Raw genomic sequence first — 12,025 nt, 5'->3', positions numbered from 1 at the left:
ACTGATAGAAATCAATGGCAGTAATAAAACATATATTAAAAAAACAATTACGTGCATACTAAAAAAAAGAAGGGGAAAAAATGAAGCTATGATTAAAGTGACTTTTATTTATATAAAATAAAATAATTAAAACCCACGTGAGCACATAATTACTTTTGTGATTCAATTGTCCGGGCTAGATCAAGAAATGGTTAAAGAGCTAAAAACCTTTTTGATAGGCAAAAAGGGAAAAAAAGACAGAGAAGGGAAGAGGAGAAAGGAAAAGCATGATCGGATACTAGGTTAGATCTTGCCGAGCCAGTTCACCAACTTGGTTCCAAGTGAGGGAATTTCTGAAGGGATCTTGCCATGATGGAGGTAGTCGAGTTCGAATAGAATTTGGTAGATAGTAGGCCAGCGGACAGTCCAGGCTGAGGGAGTTGATGAGGGATGTTTGAGAGTACTGTTCTTGCGTTTGGTTGGTAATTTGTTTAAAAGGAAGGACAAGGGATCAGGCTCGGTGGAAGACATTTGTAGTCGTTGGTGCATGTGTAGGCACCGAAAAAATGAAGCATACAGTGATTTGCCTTTGAAAAAAAATTTTTTTTTTGGCCAATCAAGAGTTTTTTGGTACATTCAAACTTTTTGGTGATCATTACTAATGTTGCCTTCACTCCAACTTCCAGTGCGATACATGCTCTCAAAGCCGCGCTTTATTTTCCATATAGAAATAACAATAAGAACTTTTCTATCCTTTTTTTTTCCTTATATCTTTCAAAGCTAGTCATCATAATTAAATTTTTTTTGTGATACATGTTTTTGGAAGAGAAAGGTAGACCACTGAGGAATCCACCGTTTATACCAGGGGCGGGTATGTATCACATTTTCTATCTTCGTTTCAACAACAGTAGTACTGCTTGTCATTTGGGCTAAAGCAATCCCACTTGCCTCCACTCCGATACCCAATGTGATACGGTTTTGCAGTTTTCGTGCCGTTGGGTGCTTGTGATGACGGCTTACAGTAATAATTTTCAGATGTTTGACTGGTTAGACTCAGTTAGCATGCTTCTTGATTTCTTGAATGCTAAGGCCTAATGACACCGCTTTGGAACTGGATACTGCCCGCAAAGAAAGAGCTAGATATTGGTTTGTGTTAATCTCAGTGGGGTCGAAAGCCAGACTCATATAAGAGAAATACTCCTGCTGTTATCCATATGTCCAAAGAGACATTGAAAGCGTGTTTATTGCCAAAGGAGACGCAATACTTCATATGAGCACAGTAAAACAAAAACTGTAAAGAAGCAACCAATGTGTCAGCATCAGAAGGTTTACCTTCTGGTGAAGTATCTGAATCAAATGAACAAACTACTTAAAAGAAGGAGAGCAACAAAGAAGTCTTCCACTAAGTCTTTTATTAAGCTGATAAAAATAGTGACTGCTACAATATATGGATTCTCTACTTCAGCGCGATCTTTGAATATAAATACTACGTCATCATTTATGGACTATGCATTCAAAAATAAATTCTCAAAAAAATTGGTGCGCCCTTTGTATGCGAGAGCGAGTGTGTGTGTGTCAAAATTATTTTTACTTTTCTTTCATTGTTAAAAAAAAAGTAATTGGTTTCATAATTTGTAAATCTCCTTTCTGATTGACCAAAAAAATTTAAAGCTCTAGTTTTCAACATGTCGAGAAGTGATGAAGAATCCAATTTGTTTGATCAAGACGACGACGACAACATGCATCGTTTTGATCAAGACGACGAAGAAGAGGGTGAAGATATAAGTTATAACCACAGACGTACTGGCAATGCCATTGAAGACGATGATGACGATGACGATGAGGATGAGGAGGAGGAAGAAGAGGACGAAGAAGAAGCTAGAAAAGTAAACGCCGAAGAAATAAACAACGAACTTGTTTTTTAAAAAAGTTACTTTCAATAGATTGCAGAAGGATTTATTGTTGATGATGAAGAAGAGTCTGATGCCTCTCAAGAAGTCAATGTCCGTCGTAAAAAGAGAAAGAAGGTTGAAGACTGTAAAGTTGCAACATTTGAAATAATGCAATAGTTGTATTTCTTTTGATTCTCATTTTTTTTTTCTTCTTTAATTATAGTCGATGAAGATTTGGATGAAGAAGATTTGGATTTGCTGGAGGAAAATACGGGTATCAAACTGAGTCGCTCTACAGGCGTAAGTAGTTTTAATATATCAATGCCAGACACCTTACTTTATCTCAAAATAGCCTAAATTGAAGCGTCTTAAACGTGGTCGTGAAGAAGTATCCCGTCAAGAAGTAAAGAATGCAGGAAATATTTTCTCTGATGAGGAAATAGAAACAGCTCCTGCATCCGAACAACGCGATCCATATGCAGAAGACTATGATGATAGAGCCAGGTATCGTCGTGATATGTATGACGATATGGGTGATTTTATTGCTGATGAGGATGAGGACGAGGACGAGGACGATTTAAATGAAGTGTTAGGTGAAAGAGCTCAAGCTAGACGCTATGATGATGAACGTCGTGGTAGACGAAAGGCAAACAAAGATATGATGAGTATTTTACCTGAAGGCATCAGTGAAGAGTAAGGAAATTCATCGTCCTTTTTCAATAGTTTAATTATCTTTTAAATTTAGTGTACTTGTTGATATGTACGATATCTTTGGCGACGGCGGAGATTATGAATGGGCTATGTACAATGAAGAGGTAAACAGAGATCATACCTGTGCTTTTATTAGTATATTTATTAAACTCATCTTATGTAGGAAGAAGAAGCCAAGAAAGACCGCGAACCTCAATTGGCTGACATATTCGAACCTAGCGAGCTTGCCGAACGTATGATGACTGAACAAGATGATGAGATCCGTTTGTGCGATGTTCCTGAACGTTTGCAGATGCGTTATGAAGGCCACAAAAAGACCTTTGAGCCAGCCACCAATGACGAAGTCCAAGAGGAAGCTATTTGGGTAGCACGAAGCATTGCTAGAGCAAGAGGTCAGGAAGAACCTGATGAGCAATTTACTACTGCTGTTGCCTACGTTGTTGGCTTCTTTACTCGCGAATTCTTAGAAGTACCTCATATCAAAGATCATCGTCGTGATTTCTTTATCGAGGTGGATAAACTAACTGGTGCTAGTAGAGCACTTTTGACAGAGAAAGATCTTTGGGAGATTTATGATTGGGATTTTAAATATCATGGCTTCTTGGAACGTAGACAGGCTTTAAAAGACTTTCTTCAAAAAACTCAAATCTTTGACGAGTATGTAAATTCCATGCTTGATAGAGCTGAAAAAGTGGAAGAGATTACAGACCTGACAGAATATGTCAACCTCAACTTTTCTGAAAGAATCAACCTTGTACAGCAACACGCACGTGGACCCAAGAGACCCACTACCAAATCTTTGTATCAATCCAGTAAAAGCTCAGCCATTCATGAACTCTTGCCTAAATTTGGTATCACTGCAAGACAATTTGGTGCAAACTATGTGGAAAACACTCGTCAATATTTCCCTGAGGATAGCTCAGTTGATCCTATTGTTGAAGCACAACTGTATACCGATTCAGCCTTTCCTGACGAAACAAGAGTCTTAAAGGCAGTCCGTTCTATTTTGGCTCAAGAACTTGCCTATGATCCTCAGGTGCGAAAAGGCATGCGTAAAGATTGGGAAAGCTATGCTACAGTAACCGTCAAGCCGACTGATAAAGGGTTTAATACAATTGATGAACTTCACCCCATGAAACCATTCAAGTTTTTGACCGAGAAGCCACTTCAAGCTTTCAAGGATGGACAGTTTTTGCATATCCTCAAGGGAGAATCGGAAAGCCTTTTGGAAGTGAAAATTAGTATTCAGGATTATCCTTCTTGGGTAGCTCGTATCGCTGAATTCTATCTTTCTGATGGGTTTAGTGATTCTGTACAACAGTGGAACGAACAGCGTAAAGAAGTACTTGAATTAGCACTTCAGGAATATTTGATACCTCTTATGACAAAGTACGTACGTGAAAAATTACGCATAGAGGCGCAAGAATACGTTTGTCAGGCTAGTTTTACTAGTCTCTACAACAAAATCAACGTCGGTCCCTTCAGAGGACCCGAATCAAACTTTAAGAGTACTGTGCCTCGTGTTGTTACTGTATCTTCTGGTAATGGAACACACAAAGATCCTATTGTTGCTGTGTTTGTGAATCAGCGCGGAAAAGTATTAGATCAAATAGAAGTGCCCAACTTGAAAGACGAAAGATATTGGAGAGAATTCTCAGAATTTATTAAATCCAAGAAAGCCAATGTGCTTGGTATTGCAGGATACAATGCAGAAATTCGAAAGGTAATCAAACATATGCAAACCATGTTGAGCGAAATCAATCAAGCAAATGAGCAAAGTGGTTTTTCAAAGATGGATATGGTGATTGTAGACGACGAAACAGCACGTCTTTACAAGAACTCTCGTCGTGCTCAGCAAGAATTCCCTGAACACACAGAAACAATGCGATATTGTATTTCTCTTGCCCGTCGACTCCAAAATCCAGTGATGGAATATACTGGTTTGAATCGTGACTTATTAGCTATTCAGCACCATGAACTTCAGCATTTGATACCCGAAGACACTTTGCTCTTCTATTTAGAACGTGCTTTGATCAGCGTTGTAAATGACCTAGGTATTGACATCAATGCAGCCATTCAAAGCCCCTATTTAGCTAGTGCACTTCAATATGTCAGTGGCTTTGGCCCTCGTAAAGCACAAAGCATTCTTAAAAAGATTGAAGCTTCTGGAGAGTTAGAAAGCCGTACAGCACTTGTTCTTCGCAAATTAACACCAGCTAATACGTTCATGAACTGTGCTAGTTATCTTCGTATCCGTGATGTCGATGGGGCTGATATCTTAGATGACACACGTATTCATCCTCAAGATTATGAGTTGGCAAGAAAAATGGCTGCTGATGCCCTTGAAATTGATGAAGATGAAATGGACGACTATGACTCCAAGGTCGCTGTTGTTTCACGTGTAATCAAAGAATACCCTGACAAACTCAACGATCTGATTTTGGATGATTATGCTGTTGTCCTTCGCAGACAATACAATGCACCCAAGCGACAGATCCTTGAGCATATCAAGCTCGAGCTTCAGGGACCCTATCATGACCGCCGCAACCGATACGCGCGCCCTACTATGGAAGAACAATTTGTGATGGTTACCGGAGAAACACGCCAACAGTTGAGTGAAGGTTTCATTATACCTGCCATGGTTGTTGCCTGCCGTGGTAAAGTAGCCAACTGTGTGCTTGACTCTGGTCTTGAAGGCATTATTTATGTGAACAATGTGTCTGATGAACGTGTGGGGAGCGTATCCGATGTACTGCAAGTGAACCAGACGATCAACTGTAAAGTACTGAGAATTGATCGTGACAAATTCATGGTGGAACTTTCTTGCAAACCTTCAGACACGAAGCCAGGTAGTGATTTTGGCCTTCGTCGACTGGAAGAAGATCCATACTATGATCATGTAGAAGAAACAAAAGAGAAAGAACAGCAAAGGGCAAGCAGGCGTAGACAATCACGATCAAAGCGTGTCATCAAGCATCCTTTGTTCAGACCATTTAACCACATTGAAGCCGAAGACTATTTGGCCTCTCGTCAGCGCGGTGACTTGGTCATTCGACCTTCTTCACACGGCTATGATCATATTGCTATTACATGGAAAGTGGATGATGGTGTATATCAACATGTAGATGTGGTAGAATTAAAGAGTAATAATGCACCAACGAAACTCAGAATTGGCAATCAAGTGTTTGAAGATTTAGATGAATTGATTGTGACTTATATTGAAGCCGTTGCTCGTAAAGTAGATGAAATCATGGCCCATCCCAAATATGTACCAGGTGGACTTCGAGCATTGAATGAACATTTAACCGCCTTAACTCAAGCTAATCCTAAAATGTCGACGTATGGATTTTGTCAAAGTGAAAAAGCTGGTTACTTTGATTTAGGCTTTAAGATCAATATAAAGGGACCTCCTATGCGATGGGTAAATGACAATAATAGTCATCTTGTGTATTTATACTAATGGCATGTACATTTTTAGGTAGTCAAAGTCTTACCTGATGGTTATCGCTTAGGTGAAGTTTCCTATCCTCAAGTGGATGACTTAATAAATGGATTTAAGCATAGGCAATTATCCAGCGCAAGAAGACGCAAAGCTTAAAGAAGGGAGAAAATAAATTGCACGTAAATAAATAAAAAAAAAAAAATGTAGAAAATCTTTTGTACTTAATAAAAGCTTTCATGGTGAAATTACTTGAATTTATTATTTTTTGTTAATGAACATCTGTTAATTTATTAGCTAATATACAAATATCTATAAAGCACTGTACATGTTCATATTAATGATCACATTGAATGACAAGTCACGATGCTGCATAAAAACCGAAAAATAAAGGCAATCTCTTTTTCTCTCTCTTTTTTTATTTATTTATTTTTTGTATCACTTTATGGATCAATCGATTCAGTTTGCAAAGGAAACTATTTCAAACATAAGAAATAGTATTATCTATGGAAAAAGAAGTGGATATTATGCTCAAATGGATGCGGAATCGGAGAACGAAGAGGATAATCCAAACAGTTTATTTTATTCAGTTCATCAAAGTGATCATATCAATGAAAATAGTATACCCCTCACATTATCCAATGCTTACTCTGATAGAAGCCAACTCTTGTTTGAGCAAAGTGATTCACTGTCAGATAATGAAGATGAAGAAGAACATCTTGTAAATAAATAAACATACCATTAATAGTGATAATAATACTATTTTTATTTAGAAACCTTCATCTATTTACCTTGACCAACCAGAGCCTTCTGAAGCAGCCGTACCATTTAATCCAAAATCGTTGTCTGAATCATTATTACCGACTGCTTCAACTGTATGTTGAATAGTAATGTGATTACGTTTTTCACTTAATATGTTGTATTAGATACCACCTGGAATAACTCAAATGGATAGAAAATATAAAGACCCAATCTTCGCTGTATTTTATGCTTTATCATTTTTAGCATTTGTCTTGTCTGGTTTTATAATATTATTTATGACTGATGTAAGCAAAAAGTACACTGTTATTTATCAAAAAAAAAATTAAGTTCGTGTAGAGTCATTCAGTGGAAGGTTACGTAAAAGAGTCTACTTTTAAAGTAATCAAGGACAGTGCAGGTATGTTAGCTGCTATCATTGGTACCTCTTTGATTATAGCAACCATTTGGCTATTGATCTTGCGTCATTTTACAAAGGTAAGTAATAATATTAAAAAAATAAATAATAACATTCAAAAAGGCGCTTGTATGGGGTACAGTTATATGTGTACCCATCATCCTCAGTGCTTCATTTATATGGTCATTCGTTGAATCATTACAATATATCTCTGTTTATAAAGGAAATCAAGAATTATCTCTTAAAGATACAGCGTAAGCATATATATAGGCTATAGAGAAAAAGAAAAAGAACTTAATTCCATCATAATTAGATTAACGTGGCTATCAATTATACCGCTCATATTAAATTTGATATATGTCAAAGCAGTTTATAGTAGTAGACACAAAATTAATAAGACAATCGTTGTGATTGAGGTAATATCTACACATCTTGCTTCATGGTTGTTTATTACGCCTCCAACACATTTATTGTATGTAGCTTGCATGTGAGATGATTCGCTCAAACCCTGCTATATTTATTGTACCCGTCTTGTTACTTGTGATATTCATCATATTTACATCTATTTGGATTACATTCTTCAATCGTCTATGGCTCGTTGGTCGCTTAGTTGATCCATCTACTTCATCCAGTAACAAAGCAACAATAATAATGATCCTTGAGCATTTTTTAACCCCCTTTTTTTATGTAGAAGCCATTTGGATCGTTAATAACCATGTCTATTACTTGGCTGCTTTTTATATATTCTTTTACATGTGGACATCGATGATATTGATTTACTTGGAAAAGTGAGTAGGATAGCATTGTTTATCAGAAAGAACAAAAAAAAAACCAACACTGTTGTAGATTTGTATTATCTGGTATGATTGCACAATGGTATTTTCACAGAAAAGATACAACCAACAACTCAATAAACGTATTGAAATCCTCCATGATTAGAGGAACAACAACGTCATTTGGTACAATTGCATTATCAGGATTTCTAATGGCCATTGTTCATTTCTCACAATTTGTGATAAAGCAGTTGAAAAAAGTAACTACTCCACAAGTAAACTATGTGTTCTAACTATATTTTTTAGTATTCAAAAAAGTCGAGACCATTTGCTACTTTTATAGAATTCATTTTAAGTTATATTGAACCCTTTGTTAGTATAGTGAATCACTATACAGTCGGTCTTGCTGGTATTACAGGTGAAAGCTTTTTTTCAGCAGCTAATTCAGCTACAAAAATCTTCAAAAGAAATTTACTAAGCGGCATCTTTGGAGGTCTGTTCTTTTTTTTTTTTTTTATTATATATGCATGTGTTTGACGCTGTTGTAGGCTTTTTGGCGCAAGTCATTTTACATATTGGAACAGCAGCCATTGCATTAACTTCAGGATTATCAGCTTATATTTATGCAACGCATCAACTTCATTCACCTCATGGATTCATTGTTGGCCTTATAGGAACATTGATGCCATATTACATTTCTCAATTCTATTCTTATGTAATGATGAGCATGTAGGTTTATTTGCATTGATATTTTTCCTTTGCTAACTCATATTCTAAATAGAATCGATGCCACTTTTCTTTGCTACGCTATTGACCTTGATGCCGGTACTGTCAACTTACAAGCTGCTCACAGTGCATTTTCAGGATACGATTAAAAATAACTATTTATAAAAATAGTGTACTTTTAGTTAAACTGTTTCTTTTTTTTTAAAAAACGAAATTATAAAATTCATAAATAGCCTTATACAATAATATTATCATGACACTGTATAATTTATGAGTACAAGTGAAAAGTGTTTTCTCGTGTACTTGTTAAACACTTTTTCCCTTTTGAAAGCTGTTTTTATAGGGACAAAGCATTCCTAATTTTCATTATAAATAAATATATCTGTTTGTATATAACATCTTCATCACAATGGCCTTTTCGTCCATAAATAAGTCGCATAGTAAGTGATTCTAAGAAAGAACACAAGAGTAATCAACTGACAAGCCATTTGTTGCCTAATCTCTTCTTTAAATACAGGTTTAAGGCCTGAACAAAGCTTTTGCTATGGAAATATGTTATTCAGTAATTTAAGTAGTATTACGTCTCTTGGTTGCTTATTTTTGCATCTGATATCCGCAAATTCATTCGAAGAACCTTTTGTCAAAACGCAAGACTGTAAAGAATTTCAAAAGCGGGTCAAATTACTAATGAATTGTGAATAAATAAAAGCTTAATTGTTGCCATACTATTCAAAGGAAACTACTGCAACTTTTCTATTAGTTTCATTCTTTCCTTTGTCGGATGGATATAGAAAAAGGGGTTTTGTCTGTTTTAATATTCAAAATAAGTTCAAATGATATTTTTATTGTTTTACGTTTTCATTCATTTTTAAGCTCTTTGGAACATTGAATAGCGTTCGAAGTTCTTCCTGAGTGAATCCAATAGAAGTGGCTTGAGCCTCAGGGAATAATTCACGTATCATACCAGGGAAGACACGGTTATTAGCCTTGGGATCACCAAGAGTATATTTATAACCCCAGTTAGTTAAATTATTGGGTGTAAGCTCCTTTGTTAATATACGATCTACAGTATGATATATGTAAGCCTTGATGGAATTATTAAGGGATTTTTTTTAAAAAAAACTTTACCATTACGTAGCAGGTTGACGGCATCACTTAATATAGCTCTACCCATTGTATAAGGCAATCGAAGTCCAGTTTGCTTGTTTCTTTCAACCATGACGCCAGCATAAAGCTCTACACGATCGGGCGTGCCATACAGCTCTTTTAGTGCCTGCTGAACGCTAGGCTTTTCTGAAAAGTCCTCAAAGGTCTTCATTGTCGTCAAGTTTAAGAACTTTCTAAATTCGTTAAAGTAACAGCATCCCAAAGCTCGAGCTTGATTAATACCAGCAATTTCAACATGTTCCAAAGCAGCAGGTGTGGCTTGCCCATTGCTAAAATGATTTTAGAATTTCGATACAACGTATATATGTAGCAAATTTTACCCGATTTCATGAGCAGATTGAGTATAACCAGATTTCAGCGCTTTTATGATATCACTATCAGGGAAGCTACCAGTTTCAATATTACGATGAGCACCAGCAATCGGTAAGCCCTTTTGGAGTTCCTCAGGAGTAGCATGAACAAAGTGATGATTGAATCCATCCATCATGATATCAAATATACTTTGATTATCCACGTCGGGTCTTTCAGAGTGCGGCATGGTCTGTACAGGGCATTGCTTTCCTACGCCATTTTTAATGTCATCATTTCCCAAGAGTGACATAACCTGAGCAAGCCAATCAGAATCCTCTTTACCGATAGCAGCATGCCAACGATAGATGATGTTGAACTCGATCGAGACTGCATTACCATAAATAGGGTTGCTAGGGAGAGCGAAGGGGTCCAGAATGAAATCAGAGTCAGCAGTAGTACCAATGATGGTACGAATATAATCATGAATGATGACGTTAGCGTAGCAACCGTTATTAATCAAACGAGCTGTTTGAAAGAGCTTTTCATCCTGTTCCTCTTCCGTGGCTAGCGCACAACCGGGTCCATATGAAAAACGTTTGTTTTCATTGATCTCTAAAAGCTTTTTAGCAATGTAATTATGATTACGAGAGAATACGACCATGAGAGCACCAACGCCTAGGGAAAGTAGAAGATTGATGTCAATTCATTTTTTCAAGAGAAAAAATCATAAATTTCTTACCAGCTGGTTGAAGGACAAGACGCTTATCATACCATTGGTCTGGCTTTAATAAACCACCTTTCATTTGACGAACGGATACTTGCTGGTCTCGGCTGTTACCATAAAGGTGAGAGCTATAAGAAGTGTTAAGAACTTGAAGCAAAAGTAAAAATACAATACTCACAGATCTAAATAACTAGTGGTTAAGTTACGTTGAGGATTAGCGGAATCAGTGCTAAATAAATCATGGGTGATAAGGATAGCCAAATACAACAGCAACATGTTGATTCCACCCTTGTGTTCAACAAATTCACCATCAGGCCTTTTCAAAAGCTTATCAAAGACTTCTTTAGCTGGTGGAAGGTCTTCATTAGTATATGCTGTACTTGTAACAGAACGAACATAATTAGACCCTGCCTTTCCCTAAAAACATGAGAGATTTAGATTATTAATAATCAAATGTACAAATAAAGAATCTACCACTTCAGGAAATATCAAACTATTTTTAGTGCCATCTGCGGTACGAAATTGCTGACCAACGTAATTGATATAAGGTTTTGGTATATCATTCTACGCCATTTAATAATAAGATTTTCTTCCTTTTTTAAACACATTCGTCGCGACTTACATAAAAGGTAGTTATCAATGGTTGTGTCACAACGCTAATCAAATCCTGGTATTCAGGGCCCAGTTTACCCAAGATGTTCATGACTGTTTCAAATGTATTGTTTCGGTCATTCGTTGGATATTTCGTACCAAGCAATCTACATACTTTATTATTCTCACTCTCACATATCCTCTTTTTTTGGTTTACCTTTCAGAAATAGCTTTTAACAAAGTAAATTGTTGACTAATAGGCAGTGACAAGACATCTTTGAATGCGCCAATGTTTGTAGAATTGATGTGTAAAGCAGACTTAATATTCTCAGCAAGTGCTTCCCATGTCCACTTGAAACCAGTAGGTTGACTTGATGGACTGGGATCCAAGACTCTCGCGTCAGCTTTATCTTGAGTTTTCTTTATGTTATCTACAAGCACATCAAGATGTTTTACCAATTCATCAAGATCCATGTAGTTTTCTATAGCATGGAGATAGTCCTTCACATCCGACTTGGGTGGGATCTATCCAGGTTATGTTTACGCGTCAATACGAATTGACATCATCTTGCGTTT

The 12,025-nt window shown here is 36.7% G+C and overlaps 4 protein-coding genes across 4 annotated transcripts; 2 read left to right on the top strand and 2 right to left on the bottom strand.

Annotated features, from left to right (window-relative positions):
* Positions 1-282: 282 nt before the first annotated feature.
* On the bottom strand, positions 283-510 carry RO3G_16466 (uncharacterized protein; the record flags this gene model as incomplete). Its single annotated transcript, XM_067671050.1, has 1 exon — positions 283-510. The coding sequence occupies one exon, from the start codon at positions 508-510 to the stop codon at positions 283-285; it is 228 nt and encodes a 75-aa protein (XP_067527151.1).
* A 1,154-nt stretch (positions 511-1,664) lies between these two features.
* On the top strand, positions 1,665-6,180 carry RO3G_16465 (uncharacterized protein; the record flags this gene model as incomplete). The annotated part of the gene is made up of 7 exons (XM_067671049.1): positions 1,665-1,865; positions 1,923-2,016; positions 2,095-2,171; positions 2,224-2,564; positions 2,617-2,686; positions 2,746-6,003; positions 6,061-6,180. The coding sequence occupies 7 exons, from the start codon at positions 1,665-1,667 to the stop codon at positions 6,178-6,180; spliced, it is 4,161 nt and encodes a 1,386-aa protein (XP_067527150.1).
* A 376-nt stretch (positions 6,181-6,556) lies between these two features.
* Positions 6,557-7,495, top strand: RO3G_16464 (uncharacterized protein; the record flags this gene model as incomplete). Its single annotated transcript, XM_067671048.1, has 6 exons — positions 6,557-6,742; positions 6,795-6,896; positions 6,948-7,067; positions 7,120-7,257; positions 7,401-7,431; positions 7,491-7,495. The coding sequence occupies 6 exons, from the start codon at positions 6,557-6,559 to the stop codon at positions 7,493-7,495; spliced, it is 582 nt and encodes a 193-aa protein (XP_067527149.1).
* Positions 7,496-9,518: 2,023 nt separating this feature from the next.
* On the bottom strand, positions 9,519-10,937 carry RO3G_16463 (uncharacterized protein; the record flags this gene model as incomplete). The annotated part of the gene is made up of 4 exons (XM_067671047.1): positions 9,519-9,739; positions 9,805-10,112; positions 10,164-10,809; positions 10,874-10,937. 4 exons carry the CDS (start codon positions 10,935-10,937, stop codon positions 9,519-9,521), a joined length of 1,239 nt encoding a protein of 412 aa, XP_067527148.1.
* Positions 10,938-12,025: the final 1,088 nt, after the last annotated feature.

Source organism: Rhizopus delemar, genomic scaffold (genome assembly GCF_000149305.1).
Source record: "Rhizopus delemar RA 99-880 supercont3.20 genomic scaffold, whole genome shotgun sequence".
NCBI classification, from domain to species: Eukaryota; Fungi; Mucoromycota; class Mucoromycetes; order Mucorales; family Rhizopodaceae; genus Rhizopus; species Rhizopus delemar.
This window is presented reverse-complemented; position numbering and strand designations above follow the sequence as displayed.